At 37.0% G+C, this 27,282-nt stretch overlaps 1 protein-coding gene across 7 annotated transcripts in view; it reads left to right on the top strand.

Annotated features, from left to right (window-relative positions):
• Window positions 1-27,282, top strand: part of LOC112322249 (sodium channel protein type 9 subunit alpha) — a 134,780-nt gene that overhangs the window by 58,364 nt on the left and 49,134 nt on the right. For 2 of the 7 annotated variants that reach the window (XM_045187348.3, XM_045187349.3), the window contains exons 6-17: window positions 231-322; window positions 1,105-1,311; window positions 8,584-8,647; window positions 9,893-10,034; window positions 12,089-12,295; window positions 13,879-14,166; window positions 16,084-16,455; window positions 19,054-19,183; window positions 20,581-20,819; window positions 22,809-22,982; window positions 23,746-24,102; window positions 26,046-26,522. In XM_045187348.3, the coding sequence (XP_045043283.2) occupies window positions 231-322; window positions 1,105-1,311; window positions 8,584-8,647; window positions 9,893-10,034; window positions 12,089-12,295; window positions 13,879-14,166; window positions 16,084-16,455; window positions 19,054-19,183; window positions 20,581-20,819; window positions 22,809-22,982; window positions 23,746-24,102; window positions 26,046-26,522 (2,749 nt within the window). Of the gene's footprint in view, window positions 1-19; window positions 112-230; window positions 323-1,104; window positions 1,312-8,583; window positions 8,648-9,892; window positions 10,035-12,088; window positions 12,296-13,878; window positions 14,167-16,083; window positions 16,456-19,053; window positions 19,184-20,580; window positions 20,820-22,808; window positions 22,983-23,745; window positions 24,103-26,045; window positions 26,523-27,282 lie in introns of all 7 variants that reach the window. The other 5 variants (XM_053918748.2, XM_053918749.2, XM_053918745.2 and 2 more) reach the window with 3 other exon arrangements.

Genomic DNA, 27,282 nt, shown 5'->3' with positions numbered 1-27,282 from the left:
CTCTGATTTAATTCTACAGGTATTTAACAGAATTTGTAAACCTAGGCAATGTTTCAGCTCTTCGAACTTTCAGAGTGTTGAGAGCTTTGAAAACTATTTCTGTAATTCCAGGTAAGAAGTGATTGGTGTGAAGCATTAGGCCACTCATAACTCCAACTATTTGGGAGTTGTTCTTTGTTTGTTTGTGTGTGTGTTGTCATTGTGTTTGTATATAAATCCCCCTATTGCAGATATGTGACAGAGTTTGTGGACCTGGGCAATGTCTCAGCGCTGAGAACGTTCAGAGTTCTCCGAGCACTGAAAACAATTTCGGTCATTCCAGGTGAGAGCGGGGTTAAACACCGGGGCTGACTTTGATCACGTGGAGGAAAGACAAGAAAAACTTTCTCTTGTGCAAATTCAATGAAATCTAATTTCTTACGTTTTTCAGAATCCTTATTAAAAGTCAGCCTTTGAGTTTAATCAATTGCATGGGCCTTAGAGATCGAAGATGGCCTTTTGGCTCACATCTCAACTTGAAATTTTCCCTCCTGTCTAACAGTTCATTTTCCATTTGACTTATTCAGGAATGAAAATTTCAGTTGGTTTTCATCATTTTCATAGAGTTAAGAAAAGAGAGAAAAAAATCAGCATGAAGGTATTGCATGACACATTGTTTTGTCTTTCTTCAACAAACCATTTCTTGACTGCAAATGTGTAAGTTGCCGCTCTGTGCTGCAATCCAGCCTCTTCTTTGTTTCAGTGTAGAGAGAACTGGTTTGTTGGGCAGGCGTTTGCTGAATTGGCACTTTTAAAAATCATTCTTTACAAGTGAGTGTGGGTATGGTTTGGGCAACTAAATTATTCACTTTGACAATTTGGTTGTTCCTTGGAAATATTTTACAATTTTTAATCATTTGCAATACTATAGAAACAAAATATGTATAAAACGAAAAAAACCACCCGTTTGACCTAGTGGGCTTTTTTCAAATTAGGTTACCTATGGTCATAGATTTGACACAATGCATGCGTTTCTAGGAAAGTTTGTGTTTGTGTTTGTTTTGCATTCAGGCATTCAGAGACTTTATTTCTTTGTGAATATCTGTTTTAATCCCCTGCCCTCAGGCCTGAAGACCATCGTGGGTGCCCTGATCCAGTCGGTGAAGAAGCTCTCCGACGTCATGATCCTGACCGTGTTCTGTCTGAGCGTGTTCGCGCTCATCGGGCTGCAGCTCTTCATGGGCAACCTGAAGCACAAGTGTCTGCGGACTTCCCTTATAAGTAACGAAACATTGGACATGTTGGATACCCTTGACAAAGAGAACTATACAGGTAAGACTATTCCTACAGTTAATATTTGAAATAAGGCTAAAAGCACTGGTCTCTTTTAACAATGAAATGTTACTTTCATTTAAATTATTTCAAAATTATTTAAATATATAGAAAGTTGCTATAGTATCAACTTTAATCATATTATATTTTTATAAATCTCCCTGGTTCAAAGTTTTCTAGCAGTCCTGGTATTGGAAACATGAGATCCTGTCATAATTCTCAATTTCTGTAAGATAAAAAAAGAATAAATTTGCTCCAAAAAAACCAATTTAACTGTGAATTAATACTATTAATTATCATATTTCATCATAAAATGTATCATATATTTTATGCATCATAGTTTTATTGTATAACTCATACTTACATTTATTATATAATATAATTATATTTTACACGTGTATTATACTTATCTATAAAATAACTGATACACTTATATTAATCACAATATAATGGTAATATTAATTTTTATCACATGTTAAAATGTCTGTCTTGAAAGTATTTCTAAAGAGTTGTGTAAAGCAGAACAGTTTACCCAGGTTTATTAGCACTACCCTTGTGTTATAACCAATGATGAGTTATACAGTTCTTTCTAATGGCTCCCTCAATCTAGCCAATGCATCACTTCAAAGCTTAATTTATCCGAATTAATTCTGTAGGTACCATATGAAATGACTGTACAAATAGTCTCAGAAGTCTGCTTGATTTACAAGTGTATTTTAGAGTGTTATGGAAAGCATGAACCACGTGTTTTCTAAACAATTATCCCCTAACACAGTTGCTCTCACCAAAGCTGTTGATAAGTTTGAGTGAGAATGAGATCGATCAAGATTGTGCTTTCTGTCTAACACCTGCCATGTGTCTGTATGATGTTGCCTACATGAACCCAGAAACCTTAAGAGATAATTAGATCCAGCGATGGGGTGTAAATCAAGGAACTTTTCAAATGTATGTGCTTGCAACAGAAGGAGATCCACTCACTGGGGAAGATAAAAGCAAATAAAACTAGCTAATATGTATAAATAGTGTAAATAAAGAAAAAAAAGGCTAAAACAAGAAAACTGAAGGTTTTCAAGTAAAACATGTAATGTAAATATTTGACTACCAGCTTTTGATGAGGAATTTAGCATATTTTGCTTTTTTATCTTTACTTATTTTTCCAGTTTCTGATGTTTTAATATGACCTTAAATTTTATTTCCAATTTTCAAAGAATTTAATTCATCAATTTATATGCCATAAAAATAATATATCTTATGGGTAGTTGTTGATGTTTATGTTCTGTTTTGTGAATCAATTTACAACTTTTACTTAAACTTAACTTTTTTCTCACTAGGATCACTATCAGTCCTTTTATTCTGATTCTTGGTTCTGTTACTAAGTTTGGAATTTCAATGATTTTTTTTTAACCTTCTGGAAAGGTCTCAGCAATTTTTTTTCAAAAAGTAGAGTCCCTGAATTTTGCTAATATGTCTTCATATTGCCTTTACACGTGAGTGAGTGACAGCTTACGTAACTATGAAACTTTATTCCATATTCCTTTCCCTCAATTCCATACATTATTCTCGATTTTCTTCTGAAATACTGCTTTACAGAGGAGATGTTTGTGTCAAGGTCGACTTTGTTTCCCATCTGATTTTTGTGCTATAGAAACTAGGTCTCAGTGTTATATTTCTTCAGGTATTCATTTGCCAGCATGAGTGTATTAAGTGTTCCCTTTGAGCACTGGTGATGAAAACGACAGCCTCTGCCTCTACTTCCACAGAGCTTACATTCTAGTGGGAATGAAAGATTAATAGTAGGGAAACACACAAATAGACAAAAATTATTGCAAGTTTTAATAAATTCTATGCAAAGAAAACAAATCTCAGAAGCTGAGATACCAGTGAAATGGCAAGACTTCTCCAAGGATGCATCATTTAGGAGGGAATCTAGGGTTTAATACGAAGCATAAAATAGTGCACATGTGTGTGTTTACGGGGGCAGCTGCTTGAGTTACAAGGAACAGCACATGGAAAGGCCCAAGAGTAGTATGTGTTCACAGAATGGAAAAATAGCAGTGTAGTTAGGCTTCAGCAAGGAATAGACAGAATGGCAATCAAGAAAGTATGGGTGGTGGGGAAGCAGGGACCATGTCATGAAGGATGTTTCAGCCCATGGAAAGGAGTTTGGATTTTATTTTAAATGCAGTGGTTTTAAACCAGTTAGAATGATGTTTCTGTCATCCAAACAAGAGAAGATTGTGGCTTCATCTAGATTGTTGGTGGGAAGAGAAAAGAAAAGAGTCAGTTCAAGTGTTTATGGATTAAAGAGAAGAGGAGGGCTTGTCAGCATCTTCTAGGATTCTGGCTGCAGTAACTGGATGGGTGGGGATGGGAAATGAGGGAAGGTTGAGCAGGCTTGTAGGGGTATGTCAATATTAACCAGTTAAAACTAAGTCAATATTAACCTGTTAAACCAGCTAAGAGGAGATATAAAGCCTACAGCTCGAGACTTAAGCACAGAGATGAGAGGAGCTGCCTGGTTTAAACATATATACTTCAAAGTAATCAACAAAAAGAAAGGATATACATATAAACATATCCTTCTGAAAAACCCTAATGTTTACAAGTAGGTAGTAAATGGGCAACTGGTGTTTAAAGCAGGTTTGTCATCTAGAAGATGGTCAACTCCACAACCCTAGCCCTTAAAAAGCAGGTAAAGAGGAGGACCCAGAAAAGAACCAGAGAAGGAGCAGCCAATAAAGCAAGCAGCAAACAAAGATATAAATGGTAAAGCCAAGAGAACAGAGTATGTTGAGAAGAAGGGGGTGCTTGTGGTGAATGACGCTGCAAGAGCAAGGATTAAGGATGATGAAGATAGAAAAATGTACATTCACTTAAACATCCTGGAAGTCGTCAGAAACTTTCAGGAGAAAATGATAGTGAAGAAATAGAAGCACAAGGTTGGACTAAGGTGGTGACAAGGTGAGTAAGGCACCAAGAAGAGAAGGTTAGTTTGTGTAGACAGTTCTTCCAAGAAATTGAGTTATAAAAGGAAGCAGAATAATGGGATAAATGGTGGCTTTTTAAAAAAGAAATGTTTTGATAGGAATGCTCTTCTAGTGATAAAAATGAATGAGTAGTCAAATATGGATTAATAATTGAGGAGAGATGGATGAAACTAGTCCTTGAGAATGCAGAAGAGCAAATGGGAGAGACATCTCCACCATGGAAGCAGGAGGAAAGATGGTGGGGAGGGGCTGCAGCTATTTGAGGAGGATCAAGTGAAACTCAGTGGCTTTTATTTCCTCAGAAAAGTGTTAAGATGGGACCATTGGCAGTCAGAATTGTGCAGGTTTGAGGAGATGCACTATATCTCAGGGAATGGGACAAATAGTCTATTTTGAATGCCAATTTGATATTGTGATAATTTACTTAAAATGTAATTATTCACTTGGGTGTGAGAGTTTCTCCAATAACATTCAGGAACTTGGGAGCAAGAATGGAGACGATGGATGCGAGATTATGAGTGGGATTTGGGTCCTGCCAGGTTATTGTGAGAGATGCAGAGACGTAGAGGAATTTGTAAGAGAATGATGCTAATGAGTGCTCATGGATTCTAAACTGGACAAGTGGTAAGGCAAATGAATTGAAGTTCTTTAAGATATCTAAGAATTACAATGGTGAAGGCAACCTACAGAGAGAGCCTGAGCATACTCTGAAAGTGTTTTCTGGTGCTGACTGCAACGCCTCTTTGGAGGTAATTTTTAAATTCATTACCAAATAAATGAGCCCATTGTCTAGCCCATGTTTAAAAATATGTGATTTATAGATCTCCCTTGGCGCTAAGCACTGTCTACTTTGGTACTTCCATATCTCCCTTCTTCCTGCTGCAGATGAAGGAAAGGTTCATTTGCACAGTTTGTAGCTTAATTTCTAGTAACTATTATGCACAAATATATTGTGGTTTTGTTGGAATAAAAGGGACTAATCTCCTACTTCTATTTCTGAATGTTTGATATTTAATAGAAGAGTTTTTGGAAAAACCGCAGTACTGGTCTGCACTGAACTGCCGGGACTGTTCTTGTCTTTATCTTATACCTCTTTCCTTGTGGGACCACATCTCCCAGAATGTCACATGTCACTCACAGTCACTCCGCCTCCCTAGCTCATCCCCTGCACTAGTTTTCTCAGCATTGACTTGTTATTGCCCCTTGGTTGAGAAGTAAGTCTTTGACTTCAAAAGCCCAAGCCATCATTGTTCCTACATGCTTTCTGAGCCAGCTCACATAAAACTAATCATGGGATATTTACATCACTGGTTATATTTTACCATTCTGTTCCATTAGCCTTGAAATTAGCAGGAAATTTCCTCAGCATTGGCACTGGACTAAGTATCAATTCCAGATTTTTTTTGGTGTGAATTTTGTAATGTTCTATTACTTTTTCCTCATATGTAATTTACTGTGAAGTTGAGACTAATCCATTATTACCCACAACCTTTGCCATTATGCTATATTATATTTAATAGATTTATAGAGAAATAATTCACATACCATAAAACCTCCCCTTTTGAAGTGTAGCATTCAGTGGTTTTTAGTATATTCACAAAGTTACACAACCAACATCACTATCTAATTTTAGAGTATTTTTATCTTCCTCCAAAGAAACCCTGTACATACACGTTGACAAGTCACTCCCTGTTCCCTCCTCCCCACCCCCTAACATTAACCCAGGTTATGTCTCAATGGGTTTACCTATTCTGAATATTTCGTGTAAATGAAATCATATAGTATGTGGCCTTTTGTGCCAGGCTTTTCATTGAGCATGTTTTCAAGTTTCATGCATGTAGCATGTAACAATAATTCATTTCTTTTTATTGCAGAAGTTTTACTGTGAACATGTTTTCTTTTCTCTTTGCATTACATTTTGCATTTACGTGTTAACCTAAATTCTCTTGAGGCTAGGTAGCTTCATAATTTAAGTGCAGTTATTCAGGAATTGTGTAAAGTGTTCTGCAAGCCCAGAGTGAGCTGCTCTCATTGCTTTACCAGCCATCACTCTTGTACTGAATCCAGTGTGTTAGCCCTGTACATGTTACATGAGCAGCTCTGGGCCCATTCTTATAAAGCGGCCCCTCCATGATTGGTGAGTATGAACCAGTGTGACTTTAATGGCTAATTCTAAAGTAATCCTTTTGTAATAACAACACGGAGGTTTATGTGTTAAAAGGGGCGTCTTAGCCTCCTCTATTCTTATTCTGCCATGCCCACCCTCCCCAAGCCACAGGATTTGTTTGTTTAAACTTGTTCATGGACATTCTCACCTAAATTTTTGCCTCAACGTAAGAGGCTTTACTGTTTTAGCTATGTCTTCTGAGACTTGTATATTCTATGTAAAACAAAATGATAATGTGCAAGGCAGTCAGTCTTATCTGAAACTGTTTAATAAATTAGTAAAATAGCTACTGGTCTTTGAGCAGCTGTGTAGAATGTGTGGGTCACTGTGTAAAGTGCTTTACATGCAGTGTGATACCACAGCTCCACAAAGTAGGTATTCTCATCCACATTTTACAGACGCAGTAACTAAATCTTCAAGTGGTAAGATAATTAACTTAGAGAGGAAGGGGTAGAAACAACATTCAAATCCAAGTATATCTGACTTCAAAACCTTTCTTCCACTTTTACTCTAAAAGCCTGCTAATAATTTTATCTTTATTCCTTAGACTTGAGCCAAATAGGAAGTCGGGCCTTTATATGTTTTTAAATGGAATTTTTTAGTCCGTTTTATCTTTGCTATGAACAGTCGGATCGGCCCCCTCATGAGAGAAGTCAGAAAACACACTTTGCTCATGTCCACTGTTGCCTGGCTGACTCAACCGCTCCTGGAGTGCTTCGGGGTCAGTAGGGGCCTCTTCCTGCCCCTCCCTCCTTTCCTTGCCCTTGCCTTCGGTAGCTCCACTTTCTCTGGGTTAATTCATCAGGTCCCATCAAGCCTACAAACTTGATGATGACTCTCATCTTTGTATCTCCGTACCTGATAGTTCTACTGACCTCAAGACTTTCATATCGATCCAATTGCCAACTTAACAAATGCATTTTAGTACCTAATAATCATCTCAAACTAAGAACAGCTAAAACAGAGATCCTGGCTTTTCTTTAGGCCATTTCTTATCCCAGGCTTCCTCATTTCAGTAACTGGCAATTTAAGTAGATCCATCCTCTTCTCTTTACCCTGCACACACTCCATCAGCAAACCCTGTCCACTCTATTTCCATCCCCTTCTCTTCGTCTCCACAGTTACGCTCTGAATTGTGGCCAAGATACCTCTCACTGTAGTAGCTTAACCAGTATTCCTGCTCCACACTTGCTCTCCTGTAGTCCATGGTCTACAAAGCAACCACAGTGAAAGTCTGAAATGCTCTATATTGTCCTTGGCTGGGTAGCTCATTTGGTGAGAGTGTCATCCTGATACACCAAGGTTGTGGGTTTGATCCCCGGTCAGGGCACATGTGAGAACGAACCAATGAATGCATAAATATGCAGAACAACAAATCGATATTCCTCTTTCTCCCTTTCTCTTCCTCTCTCTCAAGTCAGTAAACAAAAGCTAAATATTATCTTATATCTCTACTTTTCACTTCTATTATTTCTAATCATATTTAAAATCCAGTCTCCTTTCTGTGACATGCCAAGCTTTACATGATCTCCTACCTCTGCTACCACGGTTCTCCCCACTCACTACACTGCAGGCAGCCTCACCTGCCATCTGCCGTCATACACCAACTGCATTTGGGCCTCAGGGCCTTTACCCTTGCCCTTTATCTTGCCAAGATTTTCTCTTTCCCGGACCCTTTGAATGGCTGGCGTCTTTGTAGCATTTAGGCCCCTGTTCAACTGTCATTTCTTTAGAAAGGCCTTCCCTGACCACATTTCATCACATTGTATTAATTTATTCTTTTTAGGACATTTATTACCATCTGAAAATACCTTGTATGTTCAGCTGTATACTTGTTGTGTCTTTCCCTATCTAAACTCTACTCTTAGCTAAGCATAAAGGTTTATAAAACAAATGATCTTGTTATCATGTTTATCATCATATTTCCTGCCTGGCCCATAGAGGTTATCAATAAATATTTGAGACAATGTATGGGAATATAATAAATAAATTAAATAAATAAAACAAACTTTGCCTAAATGTATGTGGATGTGTATATTAATTAATTTACCTGCTGTATCACTCTTAAAGCTAACACTCCATACATAACCTTATATTGTCCAATTTCTTCCTATGCAGAGTATTTTTACTACTTGGAGGACTCGAAAGATGCTCTCTTGTGTGGTACCAGCTCAGACGCAGGGTACGTAGTATTTGTTTTTAGTGTAAAGACTAAAAAAAGGGGAAACATACTCCATTAGTTTGTTGATAAGAACCTTTGATTCTGTCTTATCTATATGGCGTTACTTGACTGCTTGTGCCCCCTAGCGAGTTCAGACTTTATAATGTTCAGAGTTACTGTATACCATTAAAAGTAAGAATTAGCGGTAGTGCTTAAATAAAAATAAGATACATGTCATATAACTCTTAAGTCAGTAGAAAAAAAATTACTTCCAGAAATCCCCACCAAAGTTTGGTTGCTTAGTTTCCAGCCTTTCTTCTTTCTGGAAAGAAGGGTGACAAAATCAAATTTTCTTTCCATCCTCAAATCCTACTCATTTTTCTATCAAGTATGACTCATAGGTGACTGAATGCAGTGACATTTTGGCCAATTAAAAAAAATTAAAATGAAAATAAATGAGGATCCCAGGGACTTGGTTAAAGATATTTTAAGAATTTCCTATTAATGCACATACCCATCTTGCTGTTTCTCCTATACACAAACTTCACTTCTGCTGTAGGATTTTGTTCTTCTCCTCTCTTGCCTGATAGCTTTTTCACCAGGCCGTGTAAGCACTGGGAAGATAAAAGTACAGATAAGGCTTCTGCTCCCTAAGACATCTCTGCACACCATGTTTATTTGGCATTATAGATGCCAATCCACCAATTTTAGGACAAAAAAGTCTTAAGGCTACAAATCTTACACAATTTCTATGCTTTGACCATTCTTGACTCTAATTCACTTCAAGAATAGTTTTGAGGGGGGAGGACATAGTTTTTTAAAGGCCTATATCAATCTTTATGGACCAAAGAACTATTATATGACATCTGGTATATGTTTCCAAGTTTTGATGGTGACGACGATACTAATAGCAACTACTGTCTATTAAATACTTTCTATGTGCAGGAACTAGGCTAGGTAATTTGCATATATTATCTCCTTTAACTTAATAAGAATCTCAACTTTTTGAGATAGGTGTTACTATCTTGTTTTCACAGAAAGAGGGCACTGGGCCTTGAAAAAATTTAATTTGACAAAGTTACCAACTAGTAAATACTTGGGGTGGGATTCAAACCCAGTTCTTCCTAACTCCAAATAATGTGGTCTTCATCAGTATTCAATATGGTCCCCCTAGAAAAGGAACCTTGAGTTTCTCACTTTTGTGTAGGACTATTCAAGTTGCATCCTGAAGACCCCCTGACTCATGTTGTTCTTTTTCTTATGTAGCCAGTGTCCAGAAGGGTACACGTGTCAGAAAGGAGGCAGAAACCCAGACTATGGCTACACGAGCTTTGACAATTTCGGCTGGGCCTTCTTAGCCTTGTTTAGACTAATGACCCAGGATTACTGGGAAAACCTTTACCAACAGGTGAGTGCCAAGAAAAATGAATGTTTTTATTCATTGCATTCATTGTGTAATCTGAAATATGTTTCTTGCCTAAAATTGAATATTTTATTCAATTTAGAATGGAGAAAAATCTATTGTCTTATTACTAAAATTACATTTTTTTTTTTACCTCTAGCACTATTAGAATGGATAGTTCTTGAGTCATAAATTATTCTTTTATCTTTCCTGGACTCATTTGATCTCTAAATCTGTTCTCCCCTTTGTAAATGCAGCATCTCATAGTGTCCTGAGTAAATAGCAAGGAATATGCTGCGGTGTTCTCTCACACTCTCTTGAACAAACTCTGCGTTCCACACGTGCCCTTCTGCCGGGAGGGCCCAAACAATCCGGCTGTCCTATGCTCCTCACGCTTCATTTTTTGAACGATTCCCGCGGACGGTTGTTATGGACTGCATTGTATGTCCCCAATTTTACATGTTGATCTCCTAAATCCTAGTACCTTAGAATGACTACCTTTGGAGTTACAGCCTTTAAAGAGGTAACTGAGTAAAATTAATGGGTCCTAATCCAATCTGACTATTGTTCTTATGAGAAAGGGAGATTAAGCCAAGAGCATGAGAGACACCAGAGAGACACACACAGAGAAAATGCTGTATGAGGGCTCAGCAAGAAGGTGGCCATCTGCAAGTCAAGGAGGGAGGCCTCAGGAGAAACCATACATGCCAACACTTTAATGTCGAACTTCCAGCCTTCAGACTGTGAGAAATACATTCCTGTTGTCCAAGCCACTCAGTCTGCAGCTGCTGTTATGGCAACCTTAGCAAATGAATGCAAGAATTAAGGACTCAGTTCACTTCCCTAAATTCCCCTCTTCCATTCAGTTGCTCTTTGTTCTAGACTTTCATGCCTTTTGAATATTTTTCCTTCATAGCATCCATCTCTTAGACTGTAACTGATAATCCACATGGGCATCCCCTCCAGCTGTAATGTGATCCTCTTGGGTCTGTGGGCTCTATCTTCTCCCCAAAAGCAAGGAGACCAAAAATGATTACTCCGTATTACAAGTATAACCAATCATTTTTCTCAACTTGCCACAGATTCTTCTTTTCACCTGTTTTTTGTTTATTAAAGTTCTGAAAATATTATAAATGAATATAGAAATGATAAAAATATACAAAAAAAGAAATACACATGACTTTTTAAGTATGCAAAGAGACACTCACTTTTTCAGCAAATTAAAATGACAGTGACATACAATTTTTTTACCTGTCAGGATGACATAGATCAGAAGAGAAATACTGTCTGTCTGAGTTATGTAGAGGAAAACAATCTCACACATTCCTGCGAAACACCAGAGAGGGTAACACGGAAATTTCTATGGAAATTAAAATGACTATGCCTGCTGAGCTAACAATTACACTATAAACTAAGAATTTATCCAAGACAAGACATCAGTAACAACAGTAACTGATAGAAAAAGGATTTGAGTAACCAGGCATCAGAGATAGAAGAGACTTACTTTTCATTTAATATTCGTACCATTTGAATTATCTTTACCATTTTTTTATTTTTAATTTCTTAGTAAATATTGATTAAAAATAAATATAAGATGAACAAATAAGCTCATATGATAGGGTTATCTATCTTGCGTGAACATAATTTTATGTTCATATACTGTATGTTCATCACTAATACTTCTTGTTAAAGATATTATAGAAATTTAATACTAAAAAGGATTATAGACATTAGCTGATCCTATAATTTGAAAATAAGCAAAACAGCTAGTTTTTGAATAATTTTTAGACTGGGGAAAATTCAGGATTATATTAATAATAATCGAGAATTATACCTAATTTTAGTACAAGTTTAATAGATTGCTATATACTTTATACTGAAAAGTATGTATTTTAATACTGATTGTTTGCCATGATTTATAATTTTATCCCTTTATATTTTGTTATCATCAGAGTATGCAGAACTGCCCAATTTACTCATGCCTAATATGCCATTCAAGTTGAAATAATTTACAAAAAAATCTTTCAGTTATTAAAATAATGATTTCCATCTTCCCCTAGACACTGCGTGCGGCTGGGAAAACCTACATGATCTTCTTTGTTGTGGTGATTTTCCTGGGCTCCTTCTACCTAATAAACTTGATCCTGGCTGTGGTGGCCATGGCCTACGAGGAACAGAACCAGGCGAACATCGAAGAAGCTAAGCAGAAAGAGTTAGAATTTCAACAGATGTTAGATCGACTTAAAAAAGAGCAAGAAGAAGCTGAGGTATTGTTATTTGGCTTAAAATTCTTCCTAGAAATATAAGTGCAAAGGGGAACAACAGAGGCCCTGTGGGCTACGCTCAGCCTTCCCCAGGGTGGTTTTCCTTGTCGGACTCCTTTGTGTAAACCGCGTCTGCATTCTGGTGCGGTTTGAAGGAGCCGATTCTGGACTGTGCTACAAGTGACATCCAGCCCAGTCTACTTTCCCCATAATCAGCTCACTCTGGCACAGAGAATGTTCTAAGCTGCTCCCCTAAACCTGTTGTTACCTGTGATTCCTCAATATCTGTGGCTTTATGCAAAGTCCTAAAACATGAGGTATTTCCCCAGAACACCTGTACACAAAGGTTTAGGGGAAATTATTTTAATGTTAAAGTTGACAGTTACTTTATGGGGTACAAAGGAAAATGTGCGTTAATTTTTTGTCAGTGTTGTAAGGCTATTTAAGATAAAATGTGAGATGTTAGAAAATTATACTTTTGGTTTTAGCCACTTTAGGCTGTCACAAATTTTTGAGGATTTTCCCTAATTCTCTCTCCAAATGGGTACATCAGTGGAAAGGTTTGAGAAGGTTTATACTAAAAGAACCAAAATTTCAAATATTCTTCAAGAGCCTTAAAACTCATTCGATGGTTTGACCTAGTTAAATCTCTCCAAGGAATCTAGCCTACTGGGAAGAGGGTGGTAACCTGTAATGCAGGGAAACTTTGATGCAGAAAGATGTTCATTGCAGTATTTTGATAATATTAAACATTTGAAAGCATTTAAATTTTCAAAAATTAACAAATGGTTAAGTGGATTATGATACTTTTTGTATCCTGGAATATTTTTGGACAATAAAATTATGTGTTTTAAGAATATTACCACAGGAAAAGGGTGCTAAAATAACAATGTGTTAGGTAGGAGGATATAAAACTGAATACAAGATAGAAACAATTTAAAAATTATGTATATAAAGACCAGAAGAAATAGTAAGACCAATTATTGGGGAGGTGTAAGATTATGAATGATTTTTATTTTTTATTCAAAATATCTTGATTTTCTAAATTTTTACCAGGATTTTTTTTTTAATAAAGGGGTAGATAGGTAGCACAAGTTACCCCAGGAATTTGCTAGGGAACCCCCAGAAGTCTCTTACATTGCTTGGGGATACTATTTTGTAGTAATTAATTCTAATTTTCAGACAACTTATTCTTTATTAAACTATAGAGTGCCTGATTATTTTGATAATATTTAGTTAATCATCTGAATAAGATATGCAAATTATCTTATCACATTGTTAATGCTTTATGTCTCAGAATTACCTGGTAAAACTTTCACATATACTATTTAAAAATTCTTTACTATAAATATAGTAATACTATGTAATAGTTTCACTCCAAAGCACAATGGAGCTTTATTCCAAGCAATAAAGACGTACTTTGTAAGCTGTCTGGTCAGAGTGTAAAGAAAAGGACGTTTCTTCCCATACAAGGGACATGATTATATGCACAATATAATTAAATTCACGCTAGAGAGGTGCCCTGTCATCAGGTTTCCCAGACGTCGGAAACGACTCACCATATGTGTGACATCTGCATCCAACAGGCAATAGCAGTGGCAGCAGCCGGATATAAAAGTAACAGGAGAAGCCGGATTATGGGCCTCTCCGAGAGTTCTTCTGAAACATCTAAACTGAGTTCTAAAAGTGCTAAAGAAAGGAGAAACAGAAGAAAGAAAAAGAATCAAAAGAAGCTCTCCAGTGGGGAAGAAAAGGGAGACGATGAGAAATTGTCCAAATCGGAATCAGAGGAGAGTATCAGGAGAAAAAGTTTCCACCTTGGTGTTGAAGGTCACAGGCGAGCTCGCGAAAAGCGATTGTCCACCCCTAATCAGGTACCACTAAACCTGTCAAATGAGTGTCACCAGAGCTAGGAATATACAGCAGACTATTCCATTCTGAGGGAAGGGACACCAGGAGAGGAGAGTAGGTGACCTCATTGGTATGTTTTTAGGTAAAAACCTATTAACTGCTAGGTGTTTATGGAAAGAATTTGGATGTGCATAGTTTTTTGTTTTAGTTTGTAAGGAGCTTATAGTTTGGGAATTGTTATATCTTCTCCAATAAACACATTTTCAAAACAATATTCACAAGAACCATTGTAGAAATCAAAAAAATTATTTACACTATAGATTAACTTTTACATTTTTATTTAGTCTGTGTTTTATAATGCCTATATGGATTAAAAACTAACCTTAGACTAGTATTTTCTCTTTTCTTCACCACTGTAGGATATAAATTGCCAGAATATTACTTAACATGACAGCCTCCACATTCAACTGCATCAAATACTAACATCTAGTCCCATAGTCTGTTGTTGCTGCTTGTGTGGAATTTGTCATTTTGGGTTTTTTTCCTTTCTGCTGAAACCTCCCTATTTCAGGTCTCTCTGCCTACAAACCTCCATGACAAACCATTGCACACTCATGCAAATAATTTTTCTAAATCAAAGCTGTCCCTCTGCTCAAATTAAGTAAAGAAAAAATGCTGTTGAATAACTACTACCTAGAGAAAAAGGGCCACCTGTTATCCAAGCCCCACATGTTATTGTTATTTGGCCTCATGTCCTACCTTTCTGCGCCTTCAACACACTCGGTCCAGCCTGATTTTCCGTGTTCACCTACATGCCCTGAACTTTGGTGCCTTTGTTACTTAGCACACGTGGTTTTCTGCAAATGGGACGATTTTCTTTCTTGTTTTCCTTCTGGCACAGTACCTCCCATTCTTCATCCATTAGCTGAGGTGTCACGCATCCCCCGAATTTTCCTTTGTCCTCTCTGCTGCCATCAATCAGCTTTTCAGTGCCCCACTCACAATTACATTCCTCTCTCCCGTGCCTTCATTTAAATTTCACAGCTTCTAAGACTTAAGTGTGCAGGACCCTGTCAGATATGCATAGAAATAAAAGGTGGAGTCCCTGCCTTCAAAGACTTCATAAATGAGTTGGGCAAACAGAACTTGAATATATGCAATATCAATACAAAATATGACAAGAGCAGTCCAAGCTAGTGTCAACACAATGATTTCGTTATGCCCATTTTTCATTACTCACTATGATGCCACTTTGTCCTTTCCTCTATAGGAAGCACTAACATTTACTGCGTTAGATACTTCCAAAGAATGTGCATTAAGTTTGGTTTATAGACACTGTTTATCCCGGACATGAGTCGTACAAATGTGACTTTTCCCCCTCTTCGTTCTAATATTTTCCGCAACCTCTTTTCCAAGTTCTGATATTTGATGACTTTGTAAACTCAGTAGTATTAAAAGCTCTTCCTTAAAACACTTTCACTGAGCTCTCAGTATATAAGGTAGAGTGCTAAGCAATGGAATGCAAAGAAACATACAACACAAAAATAAACCAAGAGTTTAATACTTACGGAACTTTGGGATTGATATATGAAAATCTAAATAACAGGTATCAATACCAAATTATTTTTTGAAGTGCTAACTCCTTTATAGCAAAATGAATGGCACAGAAAAAATGGCGAGGTCATTCCAGGCCAGAACAGCAGACAGCTGTTCAGGAGCAAATAATTTACCTGGTGTTGAAAGGATGGGTTCTTTCAGCCTCTCCATCCTTGTTTGGAAGAATTTGTCTTGCGAATTGCCTTGTTTTGAAATATGTTTCCTTTAAACCAGTATAGAGCCACCTGCCCTCAGGTCGGTGGTTTCAATGGTAATTATGTGAAATGAACTTCCGGTTTTAAGTGCTTCAGCAGATAGATGTCACCTTTTCTTTTCCCCTGCAGTCACCCCTCAGCATTCGTGGCTCCTTGTTTCCTCAAAGGCGCAGCAGCAGAACAAGCCTTTTCAGTTTCATAGGTCGAGGGAAAGATATTGGATCTGAGACTGAATTTGCCGACGACGAGCACAGCATTTTCGGTGACAATGAGAGCAGAAGGGGCTCATTGTTCGTGCCCCACAGGCCCCGGGAGCGCAGCAGCAGTATCATCAGCCCAGCCAGTAGGTCCCCCCCAATGCTGCCGGTGAACAGGAAGATGAACAGTGCCGTGGACTGCAATGGTGTGGTCTCCCTGGTTGATGGACCCTCGGCCCTCATGCTCCCCAATGGACAGCTTCTGCCAGAGGTGATAATAGATAAGGCAACTTCTGATGACAGCGTAAGGACGTTTTAAATAGCTCAGGCATGGCTCGACCCTTGTTCTTGCACCAGGCCATCTTTTTTGCTGGAGGGGCCTTCTCTGGTCCTGTGAATGGCTCTGCATTTTGCCGTACTTTTCCTGTAGAAACATACCTTTAACTCATTAACCTAGCCCTTTTACTCTGTTCTATATGCATATAATTCAAAGATTGTTAAAACTTCATTTTAAAAAATTGAGGTGTCATTGATATTTAATATTAGTTTCAGGTATAAAACATGATTCAATATAAAACCCCATTTTTGAAAAAGTTACTCATCTATCTGTATTATACTTGAAGATGATAAACCATCCCTTTACAAAACAATTTATAAAAGATATATATCAGCATAGAAAATGGAATAATAATACTGATTGTAGTAGTTGATATAAATCCCATTTTTGTAAGGAAATTTGGATTATTTGCCACCTTCTGCTATGTTTCTCAGTTACTATTTGAATATATCATACCTTGTTGCAAGGGATCTTATTTGAGTTAATAATAATAGTAATAATATTAGCAAACATGTACTTAGTATTCACAACAGCCCTATGAGGGGTATATTATTGTCCCTGTTCAACAAAGGGGAAACTGAGGCACAGAGAAATGAAGCTAATATACTGTAGTCCTGAAGTTCACACAGAGGCCTCTGTGTCAGACCTGTGCTCCAAGCCACCCTACTTTGCTCTCAGTTCAATGTGTGGTCGGCTTCGTAACATGGGAATAATTTAGAATGGCTGTGCTTCTTCCCATACATAAATGAAATTTACTGTTTTCAACCTAAAAAATACTCAGTGGTTGGGAGTGTATGAATGAAAATATCAGAACACACATTAATACAAACACACCCACATAAGAAGAAAAACAAAGCAACAATTTCAAAAGTTGAGGAATCATTGAGTGGTTAAAGGTCCTGATTCGGTTTGAAAGTGAGATCTTTCTAGTTTTCAGAGTTTCCAGATTACCTCTTTAAGACACTATGACAGACTGCCTTCACTAAATATCAGCAAGGTCTTCGTCTAGCCTAACAAGCTTTGAACTCATGCTACTTATGCATGTGTCCATATTTGAAGATAAGGTAGCATTTCAAGTGAGACTAAAGTTCCATCGAAGCCATGGCCACACATGTTTCTGTTTGCATGAATGCATGTGCTTTCAGGCAACACCTGACCCCTTTCCTTGCATGACATAGCCTCAATCCTCTGTCAAGGCAGTCTTCCTTATCAAATGAGCATGTTAAATTTGTGGAATGAGATCTTTGTTGACTTTTGCTTTTCAGTGTGTATTATCTGTAAAAGATTATATCGTTTATATCAAACGTGGAGATTATTTCATTTTTATATGAAATATTTTCACTTCATTTGAATTGTTGATTAAACAATTGATATTGTTCAACTGCTGATTAAATATATTCTTGTCTTGAAGGAAAAGAAGTCTCTGCTTCTGGAAATTCAGAAAGTAGAGACTGCATCAGAGAAAACATGGTTATAGAGACCTCTCTATAAAAAGCACATGTAGACATGTGTGTGTCCATGATCATGCACATGCTCGTGTACATGCATACACACATGGGCATATGTATGCCTGTGTGTCTATGTTTTGATATGTACACATATATATCTAAACAACTATATAAACTTGCAATTCTAGAACTATACATATACATTTGTAAATGGTGTATATGTATGTATATATGTACACATATGTATTTAACACACATTAGCATATAGATTGATAGATGGATAGAGAGCTGATAAATGTAAAGTTGTATAGTTGTTTGTGTTTAAATATGTATTGTGTGAGCATGTGTGCCTGCGTGTGTATTGCTGACCTGCTCTGAACTGGCATAGTGTTTTAACTTTGAATGAGTTGCCAAGATTTAGAAATAAGGTATTTCACATAAAAATGAATATACCTGGTAAAACCGAGCTCATATTCCTGCACTGCAGCAATCCTTTAAACTAAACAGTGGTCTCCTCTTTTAGATGGAGCTTACGTCCTCTGCTTTGCTACAGCTCCTATCAGTCTTACTTGTCTTTTTCAAATTGAGTCATTTATTATGAGCTCTGCCTTGGCAATAAGAAACAATCATTATAGTCACCTCCATTAGTGCTGTTACCTCAACAAAGAATAATTAAAGAAATTCCTCAGAGAATTCTGAGACTCTCTCCCTCTACACACATACCCCAGAACACTCGTTTAGCTGTTTCCATGTGATTCTTACACAGTAAAACTACCTGAATACATTGGAGACCCAGAAAGAGAGAGGATGATATTGATTATAACAATGAAAGCAGCTCAGTTAGTTTTTTATTTCCTAAGTATTAATTTGTTTTACTCCTCATAGCAAGAATATAAGGCAAGTACTATGATTATCCTCATTTTACTAACAATGAAACTGAGACAGAGAAGGGTCCAGTAACCCTGGTATGATGCAGCCAGTAAGTAGCAGAACCATGATTTGAGCCCAGCAATTTCGTCTCTACTTTCAATTACTCATTACAGCTACCTAAGCAAGATTCTATTTTATTCCTATAATTTATTAGAATTATAGTTTTAAATTTTAACTGTATTTTTAGGGTACAACCAATCAAATACACAAAAGGCGACATTCCAGTTCTTACCTCTTTTCTGAAGATATGTTGAATGATCCCCAACTCAGACAAAGAGCAATGAGCAGAGCAAGCATACTGACGAATACTGTAGAAGGTATGTAATAATATTCACTTTACTGCCATGGCTGGGTGGCTCAGTCGATTGGGGTGTTGTCCTGTGCACCAAAGGGTTGCAAATTCTATTCCTAGATGGGGCACATACCTAAGTTTTGATTCCTGGTCAGGGCGTGTGCAGGAGGCAACCGATCGATGTTCTGCTCTCACATCGATGTTTCTCTTTCTCTCTCTCTCACTCTCTCTCTAAAATCAATAAACATATCTTTGGGTGAGGATTAAAAAATAATTTATTAAAAAAGTTTCTTTACTGTACAGATTTTGAAATACAATCCAGATAAATTCTGATCAGTACATGAAGTTCTCAGAGACAATTCAAAGAATTTTAAATGGTTATACACAATGGCAAAGATAACCAATGGACACTAATGGAATCATCTTTATGTGCTTAAAATGGATAAAATTATTTGTGATTAAAGATAGGCATTGGATGATATGGCCTTTCACAGACAAATAGCTTAATGGTAATTAATGAAGAACCTAGGTTAACCCAGGATTGTGTGATTCTCCCACTTTTTAATCTTAGAAACTTTATCTACTCTCTCTGAATTTATCATCTCTCTAATATGTAAGAAATTAATACACACTTCCAGATAAATTGCTGCATCTGAGCACATTCTATAAAAGCATAAAATATTGACACGTGGCATGACATCTGTTAAAATTATGATGAAAAGGCATTCAAGAAAGCAGATTAGAGAATATAATGTCAATCATAGTGGTTAGACCTTCGCATGCATTGAGAAGAGAGTCCAAGGGTGACAACTTTTATATGTGCTGGCTCCCATTCTCTCCCCCCAAAACATGCTGTAGTTCCTACCGTGCCCAAAGGTACCACCTCACCTGACAAAGTTTCCACCCACCTCCTCAACTTATGGTGAGAAGCAAATGGGCTAATGGTATGAAATATCAGTTGTATACATCACTCCATAAATTATTTCTAGGCTCTTTGTTCTGGGGTTGTTTTCACCTGGGAACTGGTATGAGCTTTTCAGGATAGAGTCGAATTTCTTATTGTTGTCGTGGGATGAAGGATACACGGGGGAGTATGTATATTGGTGGAAAAGACACAGTTCTCCCTTAAAAAACCATAGGTTGCCTTGTTTACCATCACACATTAGATACGTGTTTCTCTGAGAGATGCCGTATCTGCTTTCAGTCATTAATTTCACTGCTTTCCCCTCACTTATGCTTGATCTAGCAAATGAACACGTGATAGAAGATATTTATGTAATAATGCTATGATTTCATGGAAACAGTACAGTTAAACTTGCAGAGTCTAAACCAGAAGACTTGTTTCTGATTTGTAACTGGTCAGTAATAACACATACAAATGATTGACTTCATGTTCTCTCTCTCTTTTCATTTTTCTCCCAGAACTTGAAGAGTCCAGACAAAAATGTCCACCTTGGTGGTACAGATTTGCACACACATTCCTGGAATGGAATTGCTCTCCATTTTGGATAAAATTTAAAAATCTTATTAGTTTCATTGTAATGGACCCTTTTGTCGATCTCGCTATTACCATTTGCATAGTCTTAAACACACTGTTCATGGCCATGGAGCATCACCCAATGACTGACGAATTCAAAAACGTGCTCACGGTGGGAAATCTGGTGAGTCCCTTCAAGTGCGTTCTCTCTGTAGTTGCCGTGGTTGTCATTTTTCTTAAGTTAAAAGGATACACAGTGAGGTAGTTATGCATATCCAGAATGCACAATATGAATAACTGTACACAGTCTAATTTCTGCTGATAAATACTATTTTAAAATAATTTTTCCATAGGGTTGAGCTCTATAGAACAATATTTTCATAAAGAGTCACCATTTGGGGAGTTGTTAGAGGGTTTTTTTTTCCTGCCAGCTTGTTTCTTGGGATTAATACTTTGATAATTCGAGGCTTTCTTACCCATTTTATAATACTGCAGCTTCCTTGAAAGTACATACCCCATATATTTTCAGGAAAACTACGGATGCTTTGTTTTGACCTAATAGGTGAAGTGTCTGGGCCTTTAGAATCCCCACGTGCTGCGTTCAATCCTGATTTTGCCTCTAACTTATATATAAGTTCTTCATATATAAATAATAATTCTTCATAATATAATGATAATACGTCATTATCACAGTGTTGGGATGAGATTAAACATTTTCCCTTACTAGCCTGGCATACAGTAAGTACTCAACAAATTAAACCTGCTGTTACTGTCGTCATCGTCATGTTTTCAGTCAATCCGCAGAAACGGGCCTTAAGAACAAGAACACCGAGAAACCAAAATGGCTCAGCTGGACAGAGATGGCACAGGGGCAGGCGAGGGGGTGACCTGCAGGCTTCAGGGAAACACAGGGTCCGATTAGTAAAATGATGCCAAAATGATCTTTTCAGTGTACAGTGTTGGTCATACTCTAGCTTCATGAATGCCTAATGGCAAACAGAAAATGCTAGTTTCTGATAACCTGAATGAGGCAGTCAGAGGTTCTGTTTCATGGCCAGAGGGTCCCAGCTTATCATTCTTCATAAATATGAATCACTCTGGATGCCTCTGTGAATATCTGTGTCAGATAATTTCATTCTTTGCCTTGGTTCTAAACCAATTGATCTTTAAAGTCAAAGAGTGTTTCTGGGTTGGTCTTCTCTCCCCAAATGCTCACAGATCTCCTAGTCAGAATGTTTGTACCCCTTTTACTCTCTAAGTTAGCATTCTTATTCTTTTTATTCCTCTTTAGAATAACACAGGATTATCTAGTTTCCAATTGTTGACGGAGGTTCGCATCATGAAAATCAATACCATCTCACTGAGTTGACTACCTCGGTGTGAACACAAAAAGAATTCACTGTGTTCCTTATCTATTCCCACCAGTCCCAAGTCTGAGTGCCCCCTAATGTTCTTCTTGATGCTGCATTATTTTAGGATGACTCACATAGTTAGAGACCTGACCATTTCCCTTTGAAATTTCTTTGGTCAGTTTCCTTGAGTCAAATTATACCTGCCTTATGAATGATTCATAAACAAGTCTTTCACTGTTGCCTTTTTAAGTGAGCTCTTTGATTCAACAGTCATGAATTAATGATGTTTTGTGATGCACTTTTGTGTCAAAGCTTTGGAAGTCTTGCTTTAGCTGCCATTGTGTCAATTAAATACTTTTTCCTCTTCTATTGATAAGTCTTTAAAGAGTGAGTCAACATGTTCTTTATTACTCTGAGTAGTCAGACCAGAAAAAAAAACTGGTTCAAAATCTCAGTATCCATGTTTTCTTTTTATTTTCTTCCAGAATAACTCGTTGACCATATGTATGTTTTGCAAATAGTGCCTGTATTATTTGTCAAATGTTTTGTTTATCTGGAATTTTAATATGCTCGTCTAAAGTGCTGTCTAAGGATAATGAGAGCTGACAGGAGAGTTAGTTAGAGCTTTTTAACCCTTCAATGCTTATATTAGGGCTGTAAGAATAATGATACCTAGTTGGATTAAATGAGATAATAACATACATTTGTAAAGTATATAGCACACTGTTTGAGGCACAGTAAAAGCTAAACAGTATTTATCATCATTACGTTGATTCTGTTACCTTCTAATAATACCAGAAAAAATTATATTTCTCACCTAGGTCTTTACTGGGATTTTTGCAGCTGAAATGGTTTTAAAACTAATTGCCATGGATCCATATAAGTATTTCCAAGTAGGATGGAATATTTTCGACAGCGTTATTGTGACTTTAAGTTTAGTGGAGCTTTTTCTATCAGAAGTGGACGGACTGTCAGTTCTCCGATCATTCAGACTGGTAATTGCAGACAAACCTTACACCAGAGTCTATAGATAAAAAGCTGTTTCTTCATTTTGGGATTATCATTACTTAAACTTTCAGAGGTTTCAATCAGAAGAAAAGATTAGGTCCTGATATCTAATAAAATAAAGTTCATTCAGTAACAAACACTCTTAAAAAGCTCAAAGCCACACGAATGTTTAACTTTAGAATCTGGAAGACATATTCCGATGTATACTAGTGTAATAGAAAATACTTCTGTACCCAGTAGGACAATAATTTATTTCCTGGTAAGAAGCTTATGGTTTACCAAATGTAAACTGTTATAATATATTCATTATTTTGTGAATTTGATAATTAAAGATTAGATCATTGTTCCCCAAACAATTGTTGTCTAATAGAAAGATACAAAAAAAAAGTAAAGACCTTAAAGCTTTTTTCTCTAACATGTTGGGCTTTTTGCCTATGTCTGCATTAAAAAGTTTATTAAAGCATCAGAAAATAGAATTAAGGATAAATTATTAATTCTATATGTGAAACCATGTTAAGAGGCTTCTATAGCAATCCTGAGATAAATTGCACACCTCCTTAAAAACATATGTGATGATTATATTGTGGCAAGTACAACAAAGTAACAGCAATATTGTAAATAGATGAAAATGAAAAATACAAATAATCATTTTTGCTAGGGAGTGACAGTATTTTATAACTTAAAATAAAACTAAAGATTGAAAACATGAAAAACTTATAATTAATATTACGCTTTTTTGCTTATTTTTAGCTCCGAGTTTTCAAGTTGGCAAAATCTTGGCCAACACTGAACATGCTGATCAAGATCATCGGCAATTCCGTGGGGGCCCTGGGGAACCTCACCTTGGTGTTGGCCATCATCGTCTTCATCTTTGCCGTGGTCGGCATGCAGCTCTTTGGAAAAAGCTACAAAGAGTGTGTCTGCAAGATTGACAGCGACTGTAAGCTCCCACGCTGGCACATGCACGACTTCTTCCACTCCTTCTTGATTGTGTTCCGCGTGCTGTGTGGGGAGTGGATAGAGACCATGTGGGTCTGCATGGAGGTCGCCGGCCAACCCATGTGCCTCATCGTTTACATGATGGTCATGGTCATTGGAAACCTGGTGGTGCGTAATCAGATGTTCACACATTTAAAATTATCCATAGAACATTGTCATGAGGATATGACCAGTTATTTTATAATTTTAGGATTAATTAGATCTAAAACTATTAATTGTAATAGAACATTGGTCATTCAATAGAGGAAATAACAAAAGAGACAATGTAATACTGTCTCAATGTTCCTGCATGATAACCCATAGTTATATTTTGTACAAGATTTTGCCTTTGCCTGTTGCCTTTGCCTTTGTGACAGACAACAGAAGTATAATTTACAAAGGTGATAGATAACCAGCTCTTCATTAAAGAATGACTAATGATGTAGAATTGAATCTGAAAAGAAACAAACATTATGTTCCTGATAGAGTCCTCTGTGTATTATAGTCACATGCTAAACTTCTCATGGGTTTTTTTTCTCATGTATTCCTTACATCATTTTACTGCCAATTAATTGAAATGATTTAAAAATCACAAGTGTTAGAAGGTAGTTTAGGAGAATAAGATTTTAGTAAGCTCAAGTTTGCATAAGGAAACTGGTGAAGAACATTAATCAGAATGGCACTTTGAGTAAAATATATGTTTTATATTTCCCTGACTAATATGAAAATGGGTACATCATGCAAATGGACTTCATTTTCATTTGTGGGACCCAGTATACTAGGATAGAATATTAATATCTTGTTATGATTTTGATGAAATTAAAATAATTGTTAGTATCTATTCTCAGTGAAGATGTGACACAGTAGAAGCATAGTATTGAAACGTATGCAATCTTAACAAAGTCAATGAAGAGAAACGAGGCTGGAACGGTGCTTACCAAGGGTAGGTGGTGGAAGTAGGAGGTGTTGGTAAAAGAGTACAAAGGTCCAGTTATAAGATGAATAATCTGGGAATCTAATTTAAGTATATGATTATAGTTAAAAATACTGTATTATATACTTGAAAGTTGCTAAGAAAATAGAAGTTAAATGTTCTCACCACATAAATAAATAAATAAATAAATAAATAAATAAATAAATAGATGGATGATGGAGGTAGGTAGGTATTCCCTAATAATTTTGACTATGTTAATATGAGGTATATATTTTTGGCCATCAATAGATGTACATGAAAGGGTAATTCTGTTACCTTTTTGTTTTTTATATATTTTCAGCCCTCTCTGGGAATCCTTACGTTTTACAGTGTTGAGTTCACCTGAACCCTACCTCAGGGAGGAACAACAGAAATGTTTTTGCACAAAGACAGGATTTTGCTTCAAGGATATTGTCCCGACCTCTTTTAAATCTCTTCCAAGGCCAAAATGATTGGCATTGAGGTCACCAGATCATAATGCCATTATCTCATTTGAATTGAGTGCAATGCACAGGCCTTTTCTCTCATTTAAAAGTCTCATTAAGTTGCAAGCTGGCACAATTCTTGGACAGAATATTTTATTACAGGAGGTCTGCAGGTATTACATGTTCCATTTGTTGCAACAAGTAACATTTGTCTTCTGGGAAAAGTGACCTGGCCTAAGTTTCTTCATCACAATAGACAGTAGTGGAAATGTTCTTGTTCTACTTGTTTCTCACTGGTAACCTCTGTTAGTTAAAGGTAAACATTAGCAGGGCTGATTAGGTCCAGAAAAGGGAATTTGAGCAAGGGCCTCCTGCTTCAGGAATGAATTTCAGAATGACCTGATAATAATGCTAAAGGAGTGTTCCTTTGGCTCCTCCGGCTAGTCCCTCATGGCTATGGCTGAACTTCCAGACTTTGCAGGAGCTAGTACAGGCAGAGACTGATAGGAGTCTCGAGTCTCATCTACCCCATCATATGTTCTTATCTGCGTGTGAAATGTGGGGATCTTCATCGCTGGTATGGGTTTTGACCTTTATTTCAGAAAAGTGTGCTTATTTTCTTTTTTTATTTCCTGTCTCCCTATTTTCCCATGACCATCCCCACCCTGCTATAGGTCCTGAACCTATTTTTGGCTCTATTATTGAGCTCATTTAGTTCAGACAATCTTACAGCCAGTGAAGAAGAAACCGATACAAACAACCTCCAGATTGCAGTGACCAGAATAAAGAAGGGAATAAATTATGTGAAACAAACCTTACGTGAATTTATTCTAAAAACATTTTCCAAAAAGCCAAAGATTTCCAAAGAGATAAGACAAGCAGAAGATCTAAATAATAAGAAGGAAAACTATATCTCTAACCGTACACTTGCTGAATTGAACAAGGATCATAATCTCCACAAGGAAAAAGATAAACCCAGTGGTTTTGTAAGGAACCTGGAAAAATACTCGATGGAAGAAAGTGATTGTCAGTCATTTATTCATAATCCCAGCCTCACCGTGACTGTGCCAATTGCGACTGGGGAATCTGATTTGGAAATCATGAACACCGAGGAACTCAGCAGTGACTCGGATAGTGAATACGGCAAAGTGGTAAGGGCGTTTTATACCCGTTGCATTTCACATTATTAGTTGGTATGAAATGAATTGAACTTTCAGATTTGTGTTTTGTAAGTTCTTTCTCATATTGCATACAGATGGATGGTTTTTGTGTGTGTGAGTGTCCAAGGCAGCTTTCTGACGGTTCATCTGGTAAGGTTTTACTTAGTAGTTCTTAATAATTGATTTAATCTTGGTTAGCCATATTTGAAAGCACCAGGTATTTTTAAGTCTCCCCTTCCTTCATTTCCAGTTCATTGTCAGTTACAAAGTCATGTATGTTTTCTCCCGCAGTGTCTGTTCCACCCACTGCTCTTCATCACTTTTACCTTTGAACACACTACTTCTTGCCTAAACCATCCCAAGGAGAGTCCCAGCTGGTATCTCTGCCTCCATTTTCCATTTATTCTAACCTACTTATTTGATTACTTTTACTCAGGTTCAATCCTAATCATGTCACTCCTTTAAAAAGTATCCTTAGTCCCCAAAGTCTCCTGAATTATAGACTGTTGATGAAGCCTTCACTTCATGGCCCCCACCAAGCTTTGACCAACTGTGTCTCCTAGTGTTTGCCCAGAGCTCCTATACCTGTAACAAGCCAGTGTCCTTCTGAGCCACATACCCTCAGTACTTGAATGACTTTGTGTGGGATTTCCTTCTTCATTCAAAATGCTATACACATCTTTAAAGACATAGCCTTCAGCTTCTTCATTTGTAAAGTTATTAGTCCTTACATCATAGGTTTGGGTGAGGG

Source organism: Desmodus rotundus, chromosome 2, assembly GCF_022682495.2.
Source record: "Desmodus rotundus isolate HL8 chromosome 2, HLdesRot8A.1, whole genome shotgun sequence".
Taxonomy (NCBI): domain Eukaryota; kingdom Metazoa; phylum Chordata; class Mammalia; order Chiroptera; family Phyllostomidae; genus Desmodus; species Desmodus rotundus.
The sequence above is the reverse complement of the archived record's forward strand: the minus strand, read 5'-3'. Positions and strand labels throughout refer to the sequence as shown.